Source organism: Pithys albifrons, chromosome 3 (assembly GCF_047495875.1).
Source record: "Pithys albifrons albifrons isolate INPA30051 chromosome 3, PitAlb_v1, whole genome shotgun sequence".
NCBI classification, from domain to species: Eukaryota; Metazoa; Chordata; class Aves; order Passeriformes; family Thamnophilidae; genus Pithys; species Pithys albifrons.
Window position 1 is genome coordinate 26,355,697 of NC_092460.1, and position 27,037 is coordinate 26,382,733.

At 41.8% G+C, this 27,037-nt stretch overlaps 1 protein-coding gene and 1 long non-coding RNA gene across 6 annotated transcripts in view; one reads left to right on the top strand and one right to left on the bottom strand.

Annotated features, from left to right (window-relative positions):
- TBXAS1 (thromboxane A synthase 1) overlaps positions 1 to 27,037 on the bottom strand; it is a 274,193-nt gene that overhangs the window by 7,185 nt on the left and 239,971 nt on the right. For all 3 annotated transcript variants that reach the window (XM_071551088.1, XM_071551087.1, XM_071551089.1), the window contains 2 exons: positions 4,414 to 4,502; positions 1,903 to 2,040 (listed from right to left, as the gene is read on the bottom strand). In XM_071551088.1, the coding sequence (XP_071407189.1) occupies positions 1,903 to 2,040; positions 4,414 to 4,502 (227 nt within the window). The remainder of the gene's footprint in view (positions 1 to 1,902; positions 2,041 to 4,413; positions 4,503 to 27,037) is intronic.
- Positions 74 to 26,501, top strand: LOC139670020 (uncharacterized). Of its 3 annotated transcripts, XR_011697378.1 has the most exons (4): positions 74 to 152; positions 24,085 to 24,217; positions 24,345 to 24,445; positions 26,344 to 26,501. It is a non-coding gene; the product is annotated as an uncharacterized lncRNA (long non-coding RNA). The 3 variants fall into 3 exon arrangements; XR_011697379.1 differs by lacking the exon at positions 26,344 to 26,501 and having other exon boundaries at positions 24,342 to 24,692; XR_011697377.1 differs by lacking the exon at positions 26,344 to 26,501 and having other exon boundaries at positions 24,345 to 24,692.

Consider the following 27,037-nt stretch of genomic DNA (forward strand, 5'->3'; position numbering starts at 1 on the left):
CTTCATGCCAGATGACGCAAACTGAGATATAAAGAGAGTAGAGTAAGAGGAGTTCTCCCAGTTCCTCATGACTGCTCATCTGGGAGGGATGTATTGTGTGGTTTTCCTGGACCAGGCCCTACCGTCACTTGCTGCTATGGTATCTTAGGAAGGTAAAATATTTAATCTTAGTCTTCTCTCCACTTGGGTCTGTCCCTCGAGGGATTGAGTTCTCTTGGGTGGGTTGTAGCTAGAATGGTGGGATTTGTGTTTGATGGTGAGTGGGGAGTTATTGTTTGTTATTTTTAATCTGTGTAGGTGTGTGTTATATTGCAGTTTTCTTTTAATTTTCTCTTTTCTGTATAAGTATATACCTAGTCAAGTTCAAGTCTAAGTGTCCCGAATTTTTTTTCTCCCTTTTCTCAGTAGGGCATTTTGCAGCTCAACCCAAAACACTCACATACTAAGCACCATTACATATTCCAAGCAAACAAGTTAATGCAATCTTTGCCTTGCTCACCCCCATATATCATTATGTAAATTTAGTCTCCCTTGTATTAATCCAAAGGCTGATTTCAAAATTATATATTAGGGGTAAAAATGCTGTGGCCAAATTATTTTAATTTTTTTTAAGCTCTTACTCTATAATTCTTACTAACATTGCTGACTGATATAAGCTGAGGAGAGTGTTAATAATTATGCATCATTCCTCAGGGAAGTTTTAAAAGGGAATTAATCTCAAATTCATAACAAATAGCACTGTATGAGTCAAGGGGACTGCAGCCTCCACTATCCTTTTTTACTCTGTAATGCACTTTCATGCTACTGTTGAAGTGGTGAATAAACAATTAAGAAAGCATTTTTAGATAAGTGTTGCTAAAAAAATCCACCCTGGACTTCCAGTTACTGCTAAGATTTCTCTCCAGCAAAAGCTCTGGGCTTCTCTAACCCTGGAACTGTTCTTCTTCATGGCCAAAAGAGCCTGATGGAGCATATGCCTAGATTTGTTCCAGAAGGAGCATTAGGCAAACCCACCTACACTATGCATGTGGTGTCTTACTGGCAAAGATGGTTCTGGGCTGCCTGCCTCACACCCAGCTGTTTGTGAAGCCTTTTTTCTTAGTAAACTTTTCAGTGTAGTGGTAGCTTAAAATGCATCTGCCCACAAAAGAGCTTAAAACTAGAGCTGCCCACAAAACTAAATTGTGCTTCCACACAGCACCACATAAGTTGAAACTCTCCCTTGTAAGCTCAACTCAGCATCTATCGGATAGGGCATGGGACAAAACCACAGCTTGACAGTGTGACCTGCCATCCCCAGCTCAGGAGAATAAATGCGCCATGTGGAAGTATGTCTTGCCAAGAATGAACCAAGGATCCTAACTTAGAGATGGAGAGCAAATTCCCAGTGGGAGATGGGGTAGGTTCCCCACTTAGAATGGATCCCCAGTGTTACAAGATTTCAGGTGAAAATGGTGCTCTAAACCATGCAGGAACTGGATGAGTTTCTCAGGTACATCCAAGTCAGTAAATATACTGTCTCACTTCAGAATTTCTGCATCCAGAAGAGACAGTATTCACAGTCTCTGATTTGCAAACTGGTCTGAAAACCTGTGCCACATTTCAGCCTTGACCAAACCTTGCACCATCTGTGGGATGTGTCTCTATCATCACTTGTCTAATTTGGTAGAAATAACTTAATTTTATGGTCTAAATTAAACTAAATTCCACTCTTGGTGGAAATACTGCTTTGGATGAATAGTGGATGACTGTGGCTGTGAAAGGGCAGCAGGTTCTGGTGTCTTCACTGGACAGGCTGGAGTTCTGTGCCCACACTAATGCATAAACCAGCATTTTAACATTGATCTAAACAGGCCCAAATCAGGACTTCAACCTAAGAATGAAAAGCATTTCTCCACATACCTCTCAGGAATGAACTTCTCAGGCTCTGGCCAGAACTCAGGGTTATGGTGGAGGTGTCCAACTGCAGTTTCAATGACAGCTCCAGCTGGAATATGCTGCCCCAGCACCACACAGTCTTTAGCTGCCTCCCGAGTGAATCTGCAACAATGTCAGGTATCTCAGATGATTAAAAAAGGTTAAAAAGACAGCAGAAGAGATCTGGAAAAGTAAATCTCTTCAGCTGACCCTGCAATTTCCAAAGTAACAATTTCTCAGTAGATAAATACAACAACTGTTGCTGATGCAATTGTCTTCTCAGGTGTCATCTCCACCCAGAAGCCCATAGCTCCAGCCCAGCTGGCTAACCTTTGCTCTTTTCACAGGAAAGCATTTCTGGGTGTCTACTGTTTCCCAAAGCATTAACTGCTAAACTGCAACTTCACTGTGAACGCTGGATTTAGAGTAATTTTTTATGAAAATTGCTGATGAAACGTGTCTGTCAACTCTAATTAAACAAGTAGAAAGAGTATGCTGGTTTGCCTTCAGGAAAGAAAGGATACCAAATACAGCTTTGAGCTTGTTTATTTGAGAAGCACCTCCATTTTGGTAAAGGACCTGAAACTTTGCAAGGGATGCTTTTAATATTAGGTTCTGCTGCTGCTGCTCCTACAAAAATACAATGGATTCACAAGCCTTAGAAAACCTCAGGCATGACGTCAGCAGCAAAACTCTGCAGTTTTCTCCCATCCCCTGGCGACAGGTACAGAGTAAGACTGTCCTTAGGAACCTCATTGTGATAAGATCGAAAAAAGCTGTCTGCTAAACCAAACTTGGGTCTGTAAACCTTACAAAAATCTGTATGTATATGTGAGTGTGCATGTATGGTCGCAGGTTCTGATCTAGAACTTTTGGTGCTTGGGTGGTCACTACAGATCCCAAATCAACCCAGAGCCAGAGGGGTGCCCTGTCATCTCAGTCTGGGAGCTGTTCCCTGGCACCAGCTGCCAGCACAGGGGCGAGACAATGTGCAGGAGCTCCCTTTGCTGCTTCCCACGCTCTGCTTAAAAAGTGGAACAAAGATTTCAGTTTCAGGACTGCCAGTCTGGTATCGCTACAGAAACACATTCTCTCCTCACTGTCACCCAACTCTCTTTCTCATAGACAAATAAATAACAAAGGCTCCAAACCTGCAACAAAAATCTCCATGCTAAAAATACATTGCCAAGACATTCTTCTCATTATTACATGAATTTGGTGACAGTGAAAACGTGAGTTCTGGGGAAGAAAGATCTCTGGATACAAAGTTCATTAAAAAAAAAGAAAACCAACTCATTTTATAGCAAACTTGGCTGCCACTGATTTTTCACCTAACTCAGCATTACCATTGTCACAGGCAATTAACATCTTTCAGAGGCACTGGGCTGTCCTACCCATTCCACATCCATCAGACTAAAAGCCAGATCAATAAACACTGCTGATAATGCTAACCAAAACTTCAGAATAACTTTGCTCCACTCTCATTCTGTTTCCCATCTGACAAACACTGATTGTTTCCCAGTGACAGAGATGAAACTCAAAAATCCCTGTTGCTTTAACCAGCAAAACTGTTTCCACTTATATACCATGTATAATATAGTAAAGCCCTATCATCTCACCCAGCAGCAAATATCTTTGACATTTACTCTCTGAACAATCCTGCAGATGCCCATGAAAAAAAAATCTTGACTTCTCTTCCTTGTGAACATACAGAAGAGATTATGATTTTAAGCTTTTTTATTTTAAGGTGCTTGCAATCATGAGTTAGATTTTTCAAAGGGTGTCACAGCAAGCTCAGCTTGGCTCCTTTCCAGTCATCTGAATTTTTCGCCCAGCTTCACGAGAAGCAGTGCAACTGGCTGATCACTTTGGAAAGATTCATTCTTTCATTTGTATTTATACTTCTGAGAGCTCAAAACGTTAGCAATCAAACAGTTTTTTAAATTTCTTGTCCCCTTGTTTTCAGTTCATCAACACAGTAGAATCAGTCTTGTGTGAACTGGCACAAAACTTTCAACAGTTACTGGATATTGCCATTAGTTTAGCTATGTCAGTATAATGCAGTACTAATTGAAAATGGGCTGAAGTTAAACACATATGTGAAATACAGCTTTCTGGATGTGCAACCCTTCCATAGATCAGGGACCAACAAGACAGGGCAGGTCTTTGGTCCATATCCCTGAAACCTGAGGCACCTGGAAGAAGCAGCATCTGCCTTTCTAAGGCCAGACCTGCTTCAAAATGCCTCCATCCCATAACCTTGGGGGTTGTGAAGAATAGTGAGGAAGCAACCTTGGCCAATCTGCTGTAAAAGTGTGTTTTAGAAATACCAGAATTAACCTGCTTTGCTACAACAGCCGCATTATACCTTTCAAATGCACAAAGCAGTATTGATGTTGGCACAGAGACTGAGAACATTGGTCTTCCAGCAAAGATTTCCATTTTATAGACCTAGTGAGTTATCCTGTGGAATGAGAGGGGAAAAAAAACAGATACCTGAATGCAGGTGGGTACATGCGCAATGTCTCTGCAATCACCATGTCCAGATAAGGGAGTTCTTGTACATTTTGGTAATCAGGGACCATCTGACAGGGCAGGAAGAAAACAAGAAAGGAACAATTACATTTTCTTGCATTTGAGTGCCAAACTTATCTCAGATTAGCTTTTAAACCATCTATTTTTTACTGGGCATCTTTCCTGTAGAAGAACTCGATGTCTCATCTAAAACAGTAAATGATAAAATTATACAAAAAATGTGGGCAGTAATTAAAAGTGTGTATAACATTCTTTTCATCACCAAAATGCTTTGGTGCACAGCCCAGCTAAAGATATAATAATAAATCAACTTGCTAGGAAGTATTGAAAACAGGGCATTACAGAGAACATTAATAGCTACAACAGAACTATTGTTTTATACATGTATCAAAATCTGCACAGGATCCTTGTTTCTTCCCAAGGACAAGACCATGGCTCACACTTTGTTCACAAGAAACAGCAAGTCCTTCAGCTATTCTTGTTCATGTTGGAACAACCCATTTGCCCTTTCCCAGTTAAAGAAATAAAGTAAAGACCTAGTGCTGTGGTGCCTGTGGAGGGGTGGAGATGGCACTGGAAGAAACGGACATTCTGATGAGGAACAGCATGCAGTGGCAAATTGCTCTGCCAAGCAGGGGGATGCTGAGGTACAGCTCAAATCCCACCTGGCAGGACTGCAACAGGGCCTGGGCAGAGAGGTCTGTTTCCTCCTGTGGCAACCCCTTGTTTAATAATGCTTAATTTTGCATGGTGGTCAATGCCTCAGCCTACATTTTCATAAGTCTATAAAGCCACCCACCCCCTGGCAACGAATGATGGACACTAAAACCTTAGCAGGGATGCAGCTCAGAAGAGTTTGCCCTCTGACTGGAAGCAAAGAGACAATGAGAGACACCAAACCACAGATGACCACCAGCAGCAGTGACACAACTCAGCATATTGACAAACAGGGAATTTCTTCCAATGTTACCTTCCTTGGGAAAGGACGTTTTTCCTGTCTTACTCAGTGCTCTCAGCAGAGGGCAGCCAAAGAACATCAAATAACCTCATCAGGAAAGAGGAGTTTTGTTTTAAATTAGAGCATCTCCTAAAGACTGACACGGAGTAAATTGGAGAAAAGCACAGACGTCAGACTAGACTAAACCTTTTATGAAGATTTGGGGCCCCTGCCGTTCACAAAGGGGACTGGATTCCATCCTTCCTTTATTTACTACAGCACTTTTCATGTATAATGCATATTTTATTGAATTTTCATGCAAAAACATATGGTACATACTGAAAATACTAAGCAGAGAACAACTCCAGATGGTATGCAGAAAAGGCATACAATAGAACAAGGATACCTTGCTGGATTAGGGTATCCCACTTATTCAGCACTAAGCCACCATGCACCATTTCACATTAGCTGATCTTTTCTAGGAAGGAAATAGATACATTCTATTATTCGCATTTTTTGGCTCAGGAAAGAAAAGCAAAACCAGAGAAAGCAATTTGCACAAGCTGAGCAGAACCAACGTGTCTGCTTCTCTCTCAGGGAAAAAGATGCAACTCAGCTTGTCAATAGATGAAGTATTTTGTCAGTATTTGTAAAATATTATCAATACAGGAAGTACTGCACTCACAGACTTTCAGTGAGGTTTCTATATTGCAGTGGTGCTTGCTAACTCAGACCTGTGGCTTAGGCTGCTGGTTGTCAGACAAAGAACTAGGAGACTAAAAGCCACAAATGGACATTCCATGAGGACCATGGCTGAAGGCTGTGTGAGGAACAGTGCTTCAATAATTTCAACGGCTAAAACCAAAGACAGGTGGATGATTTTTATCATTTTTATTGTGCATAAAGAGATCCAAGGCTACGTAATTTTGTGTGTTAAATCAGTAGTAGAGGCTGGAAATGCAGATTTAAATTCCCAGGCCTTCATGGGAAAACTGCCTTTCTCCATGCCCACATAGATGGTCTACTCCTTGATGTAAATGCATACTGTGGTGGGTATTCTTTTTTTTTTTTCCACTAATTTTACAACTATCTTTCAGAACTTTCCTCTGTCCTTTTTATACTTCTCTTCTGCATCTCTTTGAATCCTGGGTCAGCTTCTGAGTCCTGGCCCTGCAATCCCTCCTCATTTCAGGCTGGCCAAGGGAAGAGTTCAGGTTCTGAGAAAATGAGTGGTGGAGTCAAGAGCACATCAAGATGTGTTCAATTCTCTGAACCATGCTCTTTCCACTGGGCCTTCCTGTCTCTCTCACAATCCCTCTACTTACTCTTCTGGAGTCAATAATTAAGATAATTATATGGTAACCTGATATAATAAGTAGCCACTAAATCAAACCATACATCAGCAAATAATATAACACTAAATTATTGGAGCTTTGATTTGCTCTTTCAAATAGCTTCTATACCTTCAGGGGATTAGCAGTTCAGAAAACAAAACAAAGGTGTGAAACCAGCTGATTTTTCTTAGAAGAAAATTCCTTTTTCTTACATAAAGAGAGAGGGGTCGGTCAAATGGCAGCAGAGTGAACTCTGCTATCGTGAGCATAACAGACACATCAGTCATTTCCTACATCTGATGCAATTTAATTAGTGGCACTTCCATGCATTTAGCATCAAAGTAGCTGGACCCAATTTAGTAGTTGTTTGCAAGGTCTGACCTACAGCTGCGTAAAATACACACCAGCCAAGCATCTCTGCTTACGAAGGACAGTTTGTTGCTTTTTTTCCCCTTTCAAAGAAAATATTTTCCATTTGTTTTTCCACTCCCTCTCTTAAAAATATGCCTTTAGCCAAGCACATTTCAAAGGAACGTAAATACGCTTTTCTCTCTAAATGTCCCTATTTATATCTATCAACTGCTGGCAGGTTTGCCGGGGTGAGGGTTGGTGTTGTGCAAACATGCCACTTTAACCCCCTGTAAAAAAAATTATAAATTGGCTTGCACTCAAGATAGGGTACTTTTTTCCATTAAGAAAGATTCCTGTCTTTAACAAGGAGAGATGAGGGGGAGAGAAAGATATTGCATATAATAAACCATCCTACAGTTTAATTTTGCAGCCACTGCTTTGCACAGTGCTTTTTCTTACATTTTGCACAGCCTCATAGTGTCTCTTCTTGTTGATGTGGAAGTGAAATGGCCATGTAACATCCTGTGGTGTTTCTCTGCACGCATGTTAACCCAATTTGATTTTTGGAGGTGTGGTGGTACACACCCTCACCACAGTCCCAGACCTTTCAATCACTTTTGAGGTCCAGAAAGCATCTAGTTCGGCCACAAACTCTTCTTTATGACTGACAGAAAATCATAGGCCTCCATTCCTTAAAAAAACATGGAAAATTAATTCTTCATCCCACAGAGTACCCTGAGGTGGAATACCAGCAGAGATTATAAAATTGCCAAAGTGCTGCAAGGATGACGCGTGTTTTAATCCCCATATAAATTTCAAGAGAGATAACAACCTTCAGATCCACCTCTGCTTTTCACTATTGGTTTTAGCGTTTTCTAGGCAGGCAAACCTACTTTTTACCACCACCTTCAGTTAACTTTTAATTCCTCAATGAACAGCAAGGAAATCCAAGTGCTGACAGGAGCGGTCTGGCCAATCACTCTGCAGCAGTTTGAGATGTTACTGTTCCCAGTTGCTCACTCTTCTTTGCTGGCTGGGGTTAGCATCACCACAGCCAAGTTGGCAGAAGGGAACATATGCCTGCACCTCAGTTGCTTCCATACAATGTCCAGAATGAACCAACCTTCAGTGAGAGCTGAAGATGAGATAGTAACTTTTCCCCAAAGTAGCTGATGAGTGAGGCACAGATCACCCTTCTCTGCCACCTCTGTTTTGGGAATGGTAATCCAAAGTACACAGTGAATAAGAGATTTCCACTTATCCTATTGGTCATGGCCTAGTGATGCTCAGCACCCAGAAATAACAAAAAAAAAAAAATCAGAGAAAATTTTGTGTAGCTGACAGTGTGATGTGCTCCTGAAATCAATTTGGAAGCAGCAAAGTCTGTGAGAACACATTCCTCATAACAAGAGCTGCTGAGTCATGGCCTGATACTGAATCAGCTGAGGTTTCTGAGAAATTGCAATTCAGATCTGATGCCTCATGGGCAGGTGTGGCTGTGACAAAGTCCATGTCAGAGAGATGACGTGAAGATCCACTTAAGCACAGATGCCCATCCATGAGTTACCTGTATATGCATAGCTACACACAGTCCACATGGGCTCTCTCCCCAAAGGTACTTTGAATAGCAACAAAATAGCAGTCAAAAACAAGCCAGCATCACCCCCAGGTACTCTCACCCAACTTCCTTTCAAATTGCCAAAAGAGCTATTCAGACAACAGCCATTTACAAAGAGGTCAATAATGTTTCTTGATCAAAGGGATCAAAAGCTGTCCATAGATCAAAGGATCTGCCTGGGGTTTTGACTTCTCTTTGGTCACCTCTACGATTAGCTCATCCCCTAAGAGAACTAGAGTCTCTGTGCCTCACTCAGCCTCAAAGAGGGGGAAGAAATGCAAGAATGGGAAGTAAAAGTCAAATTAGGGTTGCCCCATGACAACCTTGCCAATAACCATATAAAGAAAGGAAAGGTTAGAGACAGGATAACACTCAAGATTCAGATCAATAAAGAAGGGTTAGGATGGTTTAACAGACACCTATCTTTAACTTGCTTAAAGAAAGCTTGTCTCATGTTTTACAATTCCATGACAACATGGTGGATACCTGTAAAGCACCAAACTAAAACCTCCATACAGTCTCAGGCAGCAAGATAGGGACAAAGTTGATGAAGTAAAATTTCTTTGCTTTGCCCTCAGAACTTGGACCCAACCCCTAAGAAATGCTTAAGACAGTCCTCATGCAATATTTACTGCAAATTCTTTCTTTCTATTTTCTGTGGTCCAGCCTGCACCTGCCAAGTGAGATGTCTCTCTGAGGTGTGTCAGAACCAGCCCATGCTACTGGGGAAACAGGACCCTGAACCTCTTGAGTCCCACTCATTCTGGGAGGCAGGTCATGGCAGAAGTTGTTGCATTAAGACAGAGAGAAGCCTGCCTAAAATCACCAGGTGCCTGTTGGCCACTTCCAGTGACAGAGGCCTAGAGAATTTTTGAGTAAAATATTAAGTTCTTGACTACAGAATCAAGGACAAGGTTCAGGAAAGAAAAATAGGACAAGAAGCCTGATTTCCAGATTAAGATGTGGCAGCTTTCTGAGCTGCCCAGCACCTCTCAGATCCTCAGAGCATGCTTTGGTAGCACTAAAGCCTCTACCAGCAGCATTGTGCCTCCTCATATGCTCTCAGAAATGAACATTAAATCAAGTCTTCGGCTCCATCCCCTCATGCCTCTTTCCCCAGAAGCAAGCAAACACAGATTCTCAAGCTTTCCATTTATTTTTTTATTCCATGTGGCTTACCTGCCACCTTTCTCATCTACTTGGGTTGTCATTCAAAGGGAAGTTTGTCAGGTTCTCACTCCCACTCTTAGTGGGTTTGGGGAAGTACTTTGCTCATTGAGGCACTTCCCAAGATGGGACAACACTCAGTGGTTCAGACACATCAAACATATTCTTCCCAGCTCCTTCAAAAGATTGTGAGTGCCAAATAAATTTCATATTACAGATCTCTGTTCAAATCACCTACCAGTGACCCTCATCTCTAACTTCACCTCTCTGGGTTCACTACCATGCAAGTCCACTCAGCACAGACAGAGGAAGGTCCTGATTTGCAGGCCAAGTTCAGAGCTGGTGAGAAAGGCTGGTGCATCAGTTTTGCACTGATAACCACACTGCACACAGACCTTGCAGCCAAATTCCCTCTGTGACTTTGGTGCAAATCCACACAGTTCCCTGGGGCTGCATCAATGTAAGGGAGAAGAAAATGCATTTCTAAGTATGCACCAAATAGCGCTGGGGAAAGAGCCAGAAGGTATAAGGCTACACCAATGTCAGCTTTAATGCTACTTTGCTTTTTGAATCAAAGACTTCAGCTCCTGGCAGAAGACAGACCTGCACTACCTCCAGTAGCTTTCACAGTGCTAAAATGAGGTCTTTGTAGCATCACTGCTCACAAGGAAACTTCTGTGAGATAAAAATACTTCCTGAAACTGAACAGTGTCCCAAAACGAAACAGACAAACATAAAAGCTGCAACAAAAACAGTCAGAAATTCTCTTCCACCTACATTACTACCGACACATGGTGATCAGCAAGAACAGAACGAGTGCCATCAGGTAGAAAATCCAGAAAAAAAAGAAAGTAGGAAAAGAGAAGAAAATCTCCAAGGAAATAATTTATGAGGCAAGCTACAAATGAAAAGAAAGGAGGAAAAATCTATTTCAATTTAGATTTTGTAAATCTGTCAACTTTACCTAGTCCCAGACTCCCATGTCAAGAGAAGTGTGTGCCCTGAAATGAAAATTGATTAAATAACTATGAGACTGGGTGCCTGGGGTACCCTGCTGTCACACAGGAAAGGCCAGGTCCCCAGTGTGCTGATAATGCCAGGCCAGGCAGCTTCTCACACACAAGCACCCTCACTATACTAATTTTTATTTTTCCCTTATTTGGGTGGGGAAGAATAGCTCCTCTCTAAAAGTGGCTTCCTACCCATATGCAATGCATGCCTTGCTCCAGCTGTTTGTGGATGATACAACCCCTGGCCATGCATTGTAACAAGCTAAGCTCATCAGAGGCACAGAGACTGCCTCTTTCTTGCTTCCTTAAAGAACACTCAGCCTCCAGGAAATCCACCCTGGTTCTCTCCGTAGCCCACCGAGGCTCAAAGTCTCTCTTTCTACACTTGTCTGACACAATCAAAATTTCTACTTGGGTGGCAGAAACGCTGAATGGTGAAGGATCCCAGTGGGAGGGAGGCAAGGAGGAAATTAAACAGGAGAAAGGACTGCCAGAGGCCCAAAAGGCTGAGAGAGAGAATTATAAAACTGGGGTAGGTCTGTCCGAAGGGCATGTCACCAGTCCAAAGCACATTAACCACTGAAGTTCGTGCAAGACTTAATCCTTCCTGCCACAAGAAGTGTCCCTTGATGGTTGCTGCAGATCTATAGGAATAGGGGAGGGATTTTTTTCCCCTCTCAGCAGACATTCATGGTATCACATAAGAGCCAGATTACTTAATTTAATCATTCCTGCTCCAGCTGGTATTTTCTGTATGGAGGTGACAGTGCCTTAACTTAGGGCCTTGAATATAAAAGGCCTGTGTGTTTAGTTTAATCAAATGTTCATTTCCTCATGTTATGTTTATATTAAAGGGCATCAGATGAATTTTCATTCTGCAAATAGAGGCTATCTTATGGGCTATGTGGTGAGGTCATCTTCGGTCGTTCTGCAACTCTATGGCAGCCTTACAGGCTGAGAGATGACTCAGTCCCAGGCATGTAGTTTGGGGAAATATGTCCTAGAGAGCACAGTCCAACCTATGAGGAGGTCAGGAGATTTTACACAAAATAAATTACTTCTGTAATTCAACCTTCTTGAGCCAGTGGCTGCTTAAGTCATTGGCTTCAGCAATTGCTGGATGAGACCTTTTTTGAATTAGTAAACAGGCAAACATTCATAGCAAAGAAAATGCAAGATTCTCTCATCACTCAGCATAATTATTATTTGCTCTGACAAGGGCAGGTCAGTTTTAATACCATACAACATTTCTGTAGTGCCTGATGCCTTGAAAACATTTCATGTGCATTAGGTGCAGTACGACAATAATAAGACTCTCTGCCTTCCTGTAGTTGTTTTACCCCTGAGGCTCACGAAGCGTTTAGCAAACATTAATTAGTTGGTCATCTTCCAAATGCCTGTGTGAGGTGCTCCTGCTAAAAACTCCCTCCCTCTACACAAGGGGCCAGCAGAGGTGCTGAAGACTGAGACCATCAATTTAAAACCTTAAGAGTTGAGCACCCACTAACTCAAGTCTTCATAAGTAACCTGATGTTTTTTTTCAGCCTCGGTGTGACTCCTGGTCATAAACAGGTAAATACCACTCTGAATGCATAGACTTAAAGTGACCAAAAAAGAAAGAAATCCATTGCACGGCATTTAAATATGTCTTAAACAAAAAGGAGCTTTGTTTGGTTTCAGCTGCCAAAATAGTAATTCAAGGTTCAGCCTGTCCTTGAGAAACAGACGGTACTAAAAGTACAGAATATAAAGAAGTGTTCCTGGTGTCAAAGGTCCCAATTCTTTGCTGTAGACTTTTACTCCTCCTACCTAATACAGGTAAAATCTACAGGTAAAAGCCACATCCAGTCCTGGCTCCAAATTCTAGCATGTGGCCTTTCTACAAAGCACAAAGGAAAAGTTTGTTGCTGTTGAAACTTCTCACAGTTTAACTGAAAATATAAAAAATGGAAAAAGAAAGGGAAAAAATTTATTTTCTAACCAAAGCTATTCAATGCCTTTTCCTCTTTCACTCCCTCTGGAAAGTGCTGACTGCCTTGGGTACAACAAGGCAATTTACAACTGGTATGTGAAAAAAAAATGATAGCACTTGAAACAGCTTTTGTGTTTTCTCCCTCCAGTGCATGAAGAGTATCTTTTTGAAAAAACAAAATACATGCCAGTCCAAAACTCACTACCCCAAGCTCAGTGGGGAGCTGGCTGTGAACAAGGGTGTCTGCTACCATGACACTAACCTACGACAAACCTCTCTAGATATTCAGATAAAGCTGTCTGCCACAAATCCTGGCAGATGCCTATTCAAGGACTTCTTTCCTTTTATTCCTTTACTCTCTCTCCACCTGGGAACACAGAAATTTTCCTAAGCCTGTTCACGCTTAGATTTAGTGAAGCCATCATGGTGTCATGTTCTGGCACTGTTTTGTGTCTTTGCTCTCCTCTACCCTTTGTAGAGCAGCATGGCACGACTGTCCATCTGTTTATGATTTACTTCTCACAATGACTCGGTCCTGATTACACAGATAGGCACAGTAGGTTATCTGAGGGCCAACTGGACCTCTGTAATGACACTCAAACTGTACCCAAGTTGTGGGAACATTTCCAATCAAAAAAAAAGTTCAGTGGAAAAACTCCACCTGGACCTCCCCAAGTTCTTGATACCAGGAAGTATAAACAAAACTTTAATTTTTTATCTGGAATTCTTTTGTAATTATCAATGTCCAAGTGACCCACAAAAACTGAAGAGAAGACAAGAAAAGAAACTGAGATCTGGGTCTGACATTTAAAGATGCATATTGGAGAAGAGATTATAAAGAACAGTATTCAGTTCAGGAGGTCGCATCATTCATGGTCTCCTTCAGCACAGACCTAAATCACAGAGTCAGAGGAACTGCACCCATTTGCACCAGCTGAGGAGAGAGCCTGGCAAGTGCAGCTGTTTGGAGAGGGCACCATGTACTGCCATGGGTAGGAAGCCCTTCCACGTGTACTGTCCCACTGGCCCTTGTGAGCACATGGGAGTGAAGAGGAACAAAAGCACAACTCAAAAGGCTGCAGGATGAAGTCACAGGGTCAGCAGTGAGAAAACACAGAATTCATTTGTAGTCTGAACAAGGTCATTTCAAGGAAGTTTTAGAATGATATAAGACTTTACAGGGAAGAAAAATGGAAAATATTGCCCATGATTTCTTCTGCTTTATGAGTAAGCTGGTCTGGCCTGTTTTTATTTATTACCTCACAGTCCCACAACATCCTGATGTGAAGACCAATTTGTAGTTCTTTCTTTCTTGCTTCTCAAAGATACTTTTGCTTCTTAAACCTAATTCTTTCCTGTCTCAGTGACCGGCCACCTCACTCATTTACCTCTGTATTTCCAAGGATACCCTTATTTTTAGAATTTCTAACACCTCACCTCTGTGCTGTCATTTTACTTACAGCCACACTACTTTAATTCTCAGTATTTTATTCTTTATTCTTCTTTTTCAAAGCTCTATCCTGCATCAAGTCTCAAAAGTTCTGGGGTGCAGGGGAACCTGGCCAACACACATGGGTTTGAGCCAGCCCTGACAAGGAGGCCACTTGATTCAGATGCCACTGAGCCACAAAGGTGGCACCCACAAATTGACACATCTCATAGAATCATTCATCAAAAAAAGAGCACTTTTAAGCCAGAAAAGTGCATAAACCACAGTGTTTTGCAGGGGTTCACTAGCAATTTTGCCTATATAAAATACCTAATAAAGGATGGTATCCTTTGCCCTTTTAGCACAAGTTGTGACACAAAGATCTATAGATATCTTAGATGGGCTAATTTCTGGGGAGGGATTTTCTGAGTACCAAGATGAGCACAGCTGTAGGCTTTTTCTGTAAAGGGCCTGTCACACACACAAGAGCAGCTAGCATGTTACCAGCCCTGATCACTCAAACATTATGAGTGAGGCCCCCAAATACTTAGAAATTGGCTGGAAAACACATGAGATTTATGATAAATAACAGTATTTTGAACTTCATATGCCTTCTGGCTTCTGAACTGGGATTCATGTATTCAATCTTACCTTTTCAACTAGAAACCTTTTTCTCTTTATTTTTTAATTTGTTGTCTATTGTTTTAATGATATATGAGATTCCGGTTATACACCTGACTTCAGTGTCGAGTGATTTGCGAGAATACAAAACAAATACCAGAGACTTGCAGCGTGAATGGCAGGATGTTGGTAATATTCCATTTACAGAGCTTCATGGGCTATCCCTGCCTGCCCTTTGGCCATCTGCTGCTAGTGCATAGCTAAAATCACACAGCCTTTTTTAAAAAAAGAAAAAAGTCTACAGGACCAGGAACTTCATAAACATCAGGCAAGCATGAGCTGCCCCTCAGAGTGCCCACAAGTATCGTAGCACACATTTTGGGGTGTAAGGGGTGTTACTACAAGGGGGGACCTCAGGGACTAATCATCCAACCTCCTCTTGAAAATGCCAAACTTGGTACCTTGGCAAAGCCTGAGATGGAATGAAATTGAAACATGCAGACAAAATAATCGTGGCAGGGGAAAGACTGTTCTGAGTCTATATTTAGCATTATGTTTCTGCTTGGTTCTAAGGGGGAGGTGGGGAAGGGAGGAAGTGAGGGGAGAGAGGGAAAAGAAAGATAAATTTTGGTTGTTGCTGTCATATGTAGACCCACTTATCTATGGCTGAAGATCAAGCAGCTGTGCCACTCTAAATGAAGAAATTTCAATAAAAAGTAAAAAAATTAAAATCAGCAAGAGAAAAAAAACCAGAGAAAAATAGGACTTCTTGCTTCTCACTTCTACCTTGATGTATAAATAGAGACTAATCTGACTGATGAAGAGTGCTTATTATTTCTTTGACTCCTATGTGTGTAAAAAAATCTACAATAGTTTCTAGAGAACAAGCAGGATAATCAAAAATCTAATGGCATGCTTCTGCTATTCCAACTTTGCTGCTCTGGTTTGAATGACACTGTGCAACACCTTGGTAGCCTCAGTCATAGCCCAAATCACATAATACGTCACAATGGGGAGGGAAAAAAAAACAAATACAAAAGAAAGCAGGGATGGGGTTGGCTTAATTATGAAGGAAAAGATTTTGAAAAGCAGGTTACTTGGGATCATATTCTGCCTGAGTTATGGAGTTACACCTCTTGCAAGAAATGTGCTGGTAAAAAGTGCAAGTGGATGTGATCTCCTTTTGCACCTCTTGCATACTTGGACCTGTCTTCTGCCAGTGTAACTTGGAGCAACCTCATGGCCTTCCCTGCCTTAGTTCTCAAGGTATTTGTGATGCAGCTCAAAACAGACAGAGAATCTTTCACTTCTGTCCATACCCACTGCTTTTGCTAACACATTCACTTCCTATTTCTCATTATAGCACAGTAAGAGTGACTGGTATTAGTACTTTGGGCCTCTCTTCATGTGCACACATACGTGTACATGTATATTTTCTGTAACACATCTATCTATTTGAAGGGGCATAAAATCGACTAAAAATATGTATATAATCTTTAAATCTCAGAAGATTCAAAGCGTCAGTGCTATGAAGCCAGAAAATTCATTCCAAGTCCTATTTATCTAGGTCAGGACGTGGGAAGACTCTTTTTTGTGTTCTGCATATGCACGTCACTGCTCCTTGGTACTGCACAGGCTGGGAGCTGAAAAGCCAGGGAAGATGACAGCTTGCTCCCTGCTTCCAGTGAACTTGATAGAAAAATCCCTTTTGTGTTCCTTATAATGCAGTCTTGTCTCATTTTTACCACAAGAGATGCTTTGGCCAGTTTATTACAAATACCATGCTGACAGTGCCTATATGTAGCTCTGCCTCAGTGCCACATCACCACTAGCTCTTCTTTAAAGCAGAAGAGAAAAGCACCCTGCAAAGCAAGGAACAAGTTAACAAAAGGCTTCATTTATCTCCAGCTGATACCAACATGACAGCAAGAAATGTGGGGTCAGATTCCAGGCACATTATTGCAAGGGCAGGAGGAGTGTGGGGAGTAGCTGTTGTGTGGCAAAACCATGGGGCTTGTTATCAGAAGGTCAAGTCCTGACACAGCCTTCCAAGCAAATTTGGGAAAGTCTCTTCCTCTCCTCCAGCACTCTTAATAAGACCAATAAACCTTAATCATGAGATTGTGTGGATACTTCTGGCACACTCAGAGGATGGCAGCATGTTTAAAGCTGCTGTTTAAAGCCTGATCTTTACATGGTACTAACAGCAAATCCACTGCTGGTTTTTAAAAAAAGATTTTACATCATGAGTAAGGTTAAGTCTTGGCAGCTAATACTGATATTATATGAAATAAAGGTAAAACTTGAATGGAAAACAAAATTGTGGACAGACTACTAGAACAGAAATTTTACACATTCCTTCTGTGTAAATAAAGGAGTGAACCTAACTCACCATTAAAGCTTTGCTTTACAATGTGTAATTGCTGGGGGAAAATAGTTGTAATGAGTGTTATACACTCACCCACACACCAGCAACAAATCAGCAAAGGCGCACAGCTTGCCTTCCTTTGCATGGAAAAGATAGCTGTAATTTGAAGTGTAAGGGATCAGCTTTCAAGGTTTGTCTATCTATGATGTCCTTGGGTTCTAAAGAGTGGTTGAGATCTATGGGAATTCTCCCTGCACCTCTGCCCTCTCAAATGATGAAGTGGGAACCATGCAAGAGAAATTACTGCTGCTACTGGACCTCTGGAAGAGGAGCTGCATCAAGAGTGCTCCCTGAACATAGACCAGGATGGGTTTCTGCAGCCAGTGTCAGGATGTAGAAGTCAGGCTTATGGTGCTCTCAAGTCCTGTTGTCCCTAAAATCCAGAGGATAGGCTGCTGGGACATGACAAAGCCATTCCACTGCACACAGTGCTACTGGCACATCTTTGCTCCATCCTGAGCTGTGCTTCCCTATTTGATTTTTTTTTCCATCATGAATTTCTTACTTCATTCAGGTGACCTAGGAGTGGTGGGTTCTGTGAACCCAACACATTACTACAGCAAGGGACAGAGCCAGTGTTTTGCTTGGTGTTGGCGCACTCCCTCCTCACTCAAGCTGAAAGATGGCTCGTGTTCAGAGAGAGTTGTGCATGACCAGGCTCCAGGCAGGATGCAGCAGGCTCAGCTTGGTGGGAAATGAAAAGGATATAGACTCTTTTGGCAGCTCGACTTGGTCTTAATAATGTTTAAATATTTGAAGGTCACTAAATTAGAGTTCAGAAACTTGGCACAAAGGCCTTTTTCTAAGATTATCTAGGTTTGCTGAAGTAAGACAACAAAAGAGAATACACCAAACTGAGCAAACTCAACAACTGCTGCTGAGATGTTATTTTTCTCATTAAGCCTATATGCTGAGCTTATAGAGAAGGCAGCATTTCCTGTCTCTCTTGCTGACAGTTCAGTATTAGAGCACAAAGGCAGGTCACTGTCCTTGGTGATATGGTAAACAAAGATAAGACCTGAAAGCAACAGAGTATTTTTTTAACCCTGATAATTCACTAAGTATAAATTCCATTGTGGAGAGATTTACTGTTTACTTAGAACTCCTCGAAAACAGCTTCTCGAGAATGCGCCGGACACAAAACACGCATTTCAGCTGAAAGCTCTGGCTAGGCCTGCTCAGGGCATCTGTTACTTGCCCCTGGATTTACCTGTATAAAACATTAGAGAACCTGCCAGAAAAATCCAGTCTCAAACATTTGCCCAGATCTTCTTGTTATCCCGGAGTGGGAACTTAAACAGATGTCTTCAATGGGCAACCATACTCATGAAAATGCTTTGTCAAAATGCCAACAAAAAACCCCATTGCTCTCCTCTCTGCTTACACAATGTCTGCAGCAGAGCAGCACAAGAGTGGAAACCATTGGTGTATTATCTGACACTCTTAGTAGAAGAAGGATCAGTCTTCCCTCTGCCTGCCCCAGATAAATCTCCCCCCATTCCCCTCCCCTCCCAGCACATTTCCCCAAATGCAGACAATGCCACACCACCAGCAGGAAGCATGAGAGGACATCACCACTGCCAAAAGCAGAAACTGCCTTATCTTTTCTGTGTAATGGCTCAACAGATTAAAGTAAAGTTTAAACATTTGCTGATTAGCCAAGTAGGGCATCAGATGAGAATTTGGGAACTGTGAGTGCTGCCACAGATGAGGCCACTTAATCCTGTTGTGGCTCCCATTTCCACTTGGGAAGCAGAAATGAAACCTCTCCAGCAGATTGCCTGGCACCTCTGAAAGGTGCATGTGGTAGTCTTCTCCCAGGAATGCCAGACATAACCGCAAACCCAACAGATCACATTTAGGCACACAGGCCTCCAGAAGAGGATAGAGCCAGGACTGGAGGAACAACAAGGGATTTCTCATTGTTAGTGCTGCCCCCTTGACCTGCCCTACCTTTTCATAGGGTCTCTGGATTTCAACAGAAATGGGAATCGTTTCAGGACACAAGAAGGTTTGTTACAACGCTGTTTTTCAACATGCATTTACTGGGGACATCCTAAAATTGGCAGAGATGGATTGCCTATAGCTTTGGGCTGTGCCATAAAATGGATTGTGAGTTTAAAATGTTTCTGTTTCATTTTCTGAAAGAACTACAAGCTTAGCTGTTGCTAAAGTTTCTAACAGCGGTTTTGGGCATTTTGTAACCTGATCTCATCTCCAGAGCCCACATTACTTGTCTATTCTGATTAGTCCCTCTACCTTTCTCTGAGCAATTAGAACTCTCTTCAGCTCTCACAACACTGCAACGTACATAGGACATACAAGTCCATATTCCTCTCCTGTGTTTTCAGGTCACCACTACTCTTGCTCATCGGGTACCAGTTGCTCCATTGCTTGCAGCAGGCATGTACTTGCTCTCTTTCAGGCATTCTCAGAACTTCTTTTTAACAGCTCTCTTGCCAGATAATCTGGCAACTCAAAAGCACAGAAGCAAATTCTGTTATCTGTTCCAAGGGAAGTTTTTCCAGGAGCACTCAAAGATGCCAAAATCATGGAATAGTTGTTTACAAAAGTTAGTACACATGACACCAGCATGCCATCCAGCTTCTGATACTCAGGTCAGCCAGGGTTTATCAAAATCAGTGATGGTTCTTGTTATAGAAAACTAATTTTTTTGAGACCAGTCAGCCCACAAACAGAAGCTGAGAGGCTGTGTAGTCCTGAAGAAAACAGAAGTAAAAATAAGCCATTCCTCTGTATTGTCATGTGTGCATGGAAAAGGACAGGTATGCCTGCCTATGGTCATCACACCCAAAACACACTGGAGAGCTTATCTGCTGTCTCCTACTCCTCATTTCATGTGCCTAGTACTGAGGCCTTGCACTCATAGAGTGGGTTTGTATTGACATGCCATCTGATATATGTTAAGAGTGGTAAGTACTGATTGGTAGAATGGTGCTGGGTTTATACCATACTTTCAGAATTGAAGGTAAATTTAAGCACAGTCTAATTAAAGACAGTGGATAGCATAATAAATCAGGAAAACCCCATGACAGTACAAGCCAACTTTTACTTATTCCTTTTACTGGACCTGTTTATCCCAATACAGTGAGGAGAATAAACAATATTACCAGGACACTTTAGCCAGAGAACAGTAGCTATGTTATAGTACATCTCAATGCAGATATATAATAACTAATGCAGATAGACAACAACTAAAGCTGGTTATGAGTGTGCGTGGAAGAACCATCTGTCCTGTGTAAACAAAGGCTGCTAAAAGCAGCAAACAATGTCCCATTCAGATATGGAAATGGAACACAGGCTACACAAACTAGTGCAATAGGTAAGAGCACTTGCTACTGTCAAGGGGTATTGCTCCACCACTGTCCACCCATTCCCATGGATCAACATTGGAACATGCCTTGTATGCCACTCCTCTAAAAGAACTTTTTAAAAAGAAACAAAACTCCAGACTCCAGTGCAACTGAAAAAAACCACAGTAAATGGACTGATAGAATTTTTTCAACATGTGTAAGTTTTAAGTCTATCTATGCATAGGAGAGAAAAGGAACCCGCCCCCTTTTAAACAGTGGTTACACTGTTTAAAAGAGTCATAGAGCACATCCCGTGATGGTAGACTTGCCTAATTTGACTAACACACTGTTTTAGAATTTGTGTATCAGACAAGAAACAAAATTAAAATACAATGTCAAGGCATAAATCAAACCAAAGATGCTTGTACTGAAAAAAGAAGTTATGTTAATAGAAGGTAGTTTTCTGTTTCTATACTTTCATGTATGCTACAAAGTTGCATGACATTAACTGCATTGGTCTCTAAGTGAGTATAGCCATCACCTATAGCTATATGATGTGTATGGATGAGTATGTGTACATGTGTACATCAACCTTCAACACCATACAGAGAAATTTGCTGTTCTTTTCTATAAGGGTAACCATTTCTGTAATCTATAATATGGAAAGGGCACTTTATATATATTATTTTTCAACAAAAATCTAATACCAAAAAGAGGATAGAATAATAAAGCATCTATCCACACGGTATTGACTAAAGTTTTCTATCACAAGCCACTTCAGAAACAAGCCTCAGAGTCCCACACTCACACAAACACATATGCGTGCACACATGCACACACAAAGGCGAGACTAACAGTTATTTGTATTTCCTACTTTGAGAGACAGGAAACCTCCCTTTGCATCTGCTTTTTTCTCACTAAGAAGAATAATTTTAATTACAGACACTTGGCAGGAAGCCAATTTTGATTTTTTTTAATGACATCTGTCTAAGCATTTTTAAACTTCCTGCTCAGTGTAACTTCCTTCATTTTATAGACCAACACCCAGTTTCAGCAGAAAAGGGAGTAGCAAATGATTTATTCATTTTTCATGTTAACTCTTATCAGGTATATCAAGTAGTTCATTGTTCTGAGAGCTGATGGTACAGAAAGCAGATTTCCAGGAGGAATTTAGGACTCAAGCACTCAAGCAGCCCTGGGAAAGGGAAAAAAAAAAAGAAAAGAAAAAATCATGCATGGGAAAAACCAACACAGTTGTAACTTAACCCTAAAACAACTCAGCGGTTCCTGTTGCGCAGACTGATTTTCCTCAGTTCGTCTAGGCTTTTTCATGGAAAAAATAAAGAGAATTGGGAATAGGGCAGAAGTTAGGGCAACAATAAATACTTAAAACTGAAAACATGAGGCATCATGGCTAGTGGATGCCACCTATGCCAGCTTCACACTGGGCAAATTTGTGCTGCATCAGTGAAGCTCCTCCAGGGTTGGGCAGTGCCATAGAGGTAGAGCCTGGACTTGAAGACCACATCCTAAGCTGGCATAGCCTCGTGCTTCAGTCAGGTACCTGGGGCAGGCACAAGAAATCCTACAGTGCCTCTAACAAGACTGAATAGAGAAAAAGCAAACTTCTAATTTTCAGTTGCTGAGCATTTAAACCACCTTCCCTCCTCTTCCTTTTATTCTGCCATTAGTCATGGCCTACAAGGCTGTATTGCATGGCTTGCTGTCTTCCTCCTATACACAGAGCATGGTGAGCTGAGAGGTGAAAAAGAGAGAGCAAAAACTGCCAGAGAAGGAAAGCTGAATGATGCAGGAACAGGGAAAGGAGAAAACACAGGCGCAGAAAGCAGTAGAGATGAACTAAAAGCAAGTGCCATGGGATAGAGAGAAGGAAGCAAGGACAGAAGGTGGATGAGGTGGCAGGGGAGCCACCCTGCCAGCACTTAGGGCTTTTCAGGTACCTCAGCCTTTCCCTGAGATTTAGCAGGGAATCACAGCTCTTGGTCTGAGGGAAGGCTGGGGTCCAGGCTGTGCTGGGGAGCAGAGAGCAGGAGAGCTGGTGAGGAGAGTGGATGTTCACATTTTATATGTCCTTCTGGCCACCCATTCCATGCTTGTGTTGGAGCTCAAGCCACAAGTGTGTACCCACACCTGGCTAACAAAAGTTCTGAAGGGACAGATTTATAACACACATCAGAAATGCGGTCAGTGTTATCTAGAAGAGTATCTGTCTCACGGCTGGCCCTCCTGCTACGACACAGGTAAACCTAATTAATTGTTAATGCCTTGACACCAAAGCTGCATTTTCATTCTTTGCTCCAGACAACCTAGATTTTATTCTTTGGCTTACATGTTTTCTTGAGCAAGGTAGGTCATCTTTCAGGATACATAAACAACGGAACACAACTGACCTGGGAAAACTAAGTCTCCCTCCTGCACTTTCTGCCTCTGTGGAGGTATAACCTACAGCCATCCTCAAAACACTGCAAGAGTTTCCATGTGATTTTTAATTTCCTGGTCCTGGCTGGAACCAGAACTGTGAGTGCTGCAAGCCTCTGGAGGAAAAATTGGTATTGTCAGATGCTGCCCTAATTTTCCAAGATCCAGGAATTTCAAAGAATATCTCAGCTCTTTAAGTGTTTGGAGACCTCAGTCTCACAAGTGGCTGACTGCCTTCTGACTTGAGTCAACACAGCTGGAAAATGGAATAAAAAAACCCAACAACCCTGAAACCTCACTGGAAACCAAATGTTGCCATTGAGTGGAGCTACTGTGCTAATAAAACACTAGCACCCGTGCGCTCCCTGAAACAAAATTAATAGCCCTAATAGATTTCCCAAACTGTGCTTTATGTCAGAAAGAAATTAGGAGAAAATATTTTTAATGCTTGAAGCAGACTGTGGAGAGGCATAGTGATGGTGCTGGCACTGGGATTACTGTGCAGTAAGACAGGTCTCTGTTTTTAGGGAGGACAGGCTGTGTTTGCTGTTTGGCAGGAAGAGATCAGGATCAGCGATTGCAACATTATTCCTGGACCTGTGGTCAGCTGGATACGAATGATGTGTCATAACACATGGTTTGGTACGGTGGTGCCAAACACACAAATGTTGCTGACATGTACCCGGTGTTGTGTGCCACACAGTTTAAGCAGGGTCAGGAGTTTATGCATACCCTGGGGCATACAGTGTTCCCACAGTGGTACTCATATTGTAGCTGTAAAAGAAAACATCTCAGTGCTGTGGGCAGCCAAACAAAGTTTTCAGAGCAGTTTTGCTTAAAAAATAGTGGAGTTTCTTTGCATACTCCCATCAAAGACATTTTTCTGTCAACTACAAATGCCTCACAGGATGTAGATGCATGATGTGATATGATATATACATAGCTAAGCAGGAATGCAAGCAAGAACTAAAAAACAACAGTGGTTTGTTTAATATGTCCTGTTTCATCTCAGGGGGGCCAGCTTTCTGAGTCCACCAAGATGTCAACAGTTGGAAAAAACGTTCACTCAAATGCCCCTGGGGTTGCTCTGAAAACAGTCACTGACATGACATCCACAGCTCTCTGCAGCAGAAGCAGCAGCGCAGGTTTGTTAGCAGGCTACTTGAAGTGGCCACAAACTAGAGAAAGCTCATGTCTTTGGAGAGAAAAGCTGATCTCTCTTCCTCCTTTCCATATTGCACAACATCTCTGTCTTTTGTTCTCTCTCAGCAGAGCTGATAAAGGGTCTTTGGAGCTGACGAAGAGCACAGACAAGACTCACGCACCACAAGGCTGCAGCCCGTGTGCCTCAAGCCCTGCACAAGTAGGCTCAGGTTGGTTTGGTCTGAACTAGAAACCAAGAGAAAAATGTGTTTTACTCTCCACACTGCTCTGTTGTGATGGAGCCCTAAGAGCACTGGCAGTACTGACTGGTTATAGCAACAAGTTTAGGTTGAATCACTGACATGACTTAGACTACCACGAACATCAATGTCCTTAATCTGTGGGTGGTTTGTGTTTAGCAACAACAGCAAAAGTAAAGCCAAATTAAAAGTGTAAATATGATGAAGTGTTTCAAATGCAGAGCTCTACATTATAAATAATGTGCTGAATGAATCCTGTGCTCTGATGCTTAACAAAATAAAAATATGGCACCTTTCAACCAGTAATCTCCAGCCATTTTTTAAAAAACAGATGGGAAAGCTGATTCATGGAAAAGGTAACACGTTTTGCTTAAGGTCACAGATCACAAATTTGATGCTAAGCAAATCAGTTACTTAAGCTAATTCCCTTGCTTTGTCACCAGATTATATCAATTACAGTACACTTGAGCAATAAATTTGACTTTAAAAAACTCAAGGGCATTAGCAAATTATAATTAAACACACGTTCTGCAATGAGATTAATTGTTTTTGTAATAAGAGGCAGCAAAAATTTATAAATTGCTTATAAAGCTCATGAATTGCACATTGTAGGAGAGCATTACTCCTTTTTAGAGGCAACAACAAATACTTCTGGCAGATTTTGAAGATACAGATGTGTGTGTACGCCTGTGCGTGTTTAGAATACAGTAAAAGCAATAATAGCCTGGCTGCCCTCACTCCTATGCACCTCGATGGGGAAGATAAGTGATACTAGAATCAGAAAACACTTCAAGGCCTGGCTTAATTCAAAAATACACAGTATTTTTTACATTAAGACTGCTAAACATGTGAATTGTATTTCCTGGAGTGGATGATTTAAGCAGAAGCCCCAAAGAGACATCAATAGTCTTTGATAACTGCATAAACTGCATTGACACTCAGCTATTGTTTCTTTGCAGTTAGAAGCTGAATGCAAATCAGCTATGACATACCATATGCAAACTTTGAATGAGATGCTAGACTGGGACAACCTTCATGACTCAAGTTTTTGGTGTTAAAGGGCACTGAACATCTAAAGCTCTCATACACAATGGTGGAGATTCCCAGTGGTTAGTCCCTTTAACAATGTAAGCACCTATTTAGGTGTTTAAATACAGAGGATTAACTTCAGGCACTTATGACTGAAAACACTACTGTTAAATAGCGTTTGTGCAGGCTGATGCTTAAATACTACTATGAGCATTCCATAATGTCAGGAAAAAGTAGGAGATATAATAAAATTATAATAAAATTATAATAAAATTTTAATAATCATCTTCTCTAATGCTCTTTCTTTGAGAATCTCAAACACCCATTAAGACAAATATAAGCATGATCCATTTACCACATGAACAGTCTGTGGTCTTACAGGAAGTCAAAAGTTAAGCAAGTCAGAAGAAAGGAGTTCAAGTAACATCAGCCACCTACACTTTGCTTTTCCTCTCTGTTCAGAGACAGATGAACACTGTGACTCGCCACATGTTTCCTATGGTCCTTCTAAGAAGACCAACATCAAGCATTGGAACAGGCTTCCCATGGAAGTGGCAGAGTATTTAAAAGATGTAGTGCTTAGGGACCTGATTTAGTGGTAGACCTAGCAGTGTTAGGGTTACGGTTGGACTCAATTATCCTAAGGGTGTTTTCCAACTTGAACTATTCTGTGATTCCATGATTGTGGATTCCATGGTCTGGTCTGAGGGCATGCCAAAGGTGAATCAAAAGGGAACAGTATCTTCACCTTGGAGTTATCTAAAAAAATCCTCACACTGACAAAGGAAACAATTGTATTGCTCACTGTGCTCTTTACTCATTTGTTCTCCTTAAACCAGTCTAAGCTACCACCTTCCACTGGCAGGAGGCCTGGTCCAACACATGCTTCTGCAGATGATCCAAGTGTCAGCTGGCACAGGGTAAGAGGGGCAGCCATGCACAAAACGCCTGGCCCACATCTTCTCCTCCCTCCAAAGATGCTGCTATCTCTATCAATCACTCCAGCTCTTAGTTCCTACAACTAAGCAATGAAATGGTGGGTCTGCATTTTGACTTGCCACTCTGCTAGGCAGCCATCCCTCTTTTTCAAGATTAATCACTTAGATGGCACAAGCTTATTACAGCTTCTGGAGCAGTACTGTTGATTAAGCAGTTAAACTATATGCTGCAAAATCAAACTAACGAAACCCTTGTTGTTTTTGATACACCAACAGTACCAGAGTGACATGTATCAGATAGAGAAGAGAGCTAAGGGACATCTCAGCAATTATTAACTTTGCAGCTGCATGACTTCTTACATACTTTGGAAACTCCAGACACGCCTCGAAATCTCACATTCTTCCCATTGTAGCCATACAATCAGAGTTTGATTGTCAGGAACCAACAGCCAAAGGTGCATGGAGGCTCCTGCTCAAGGTCATTGCTGGCACCTTCCTTCTGCCAGGAGAAAGGGCTGTGTGTGATTGGTCTCCTGCCACAAGTCTCTGGGACAGTCCCTAGGTCAGTGGGGAGACAGCTGCCGTCCTGTCAGGT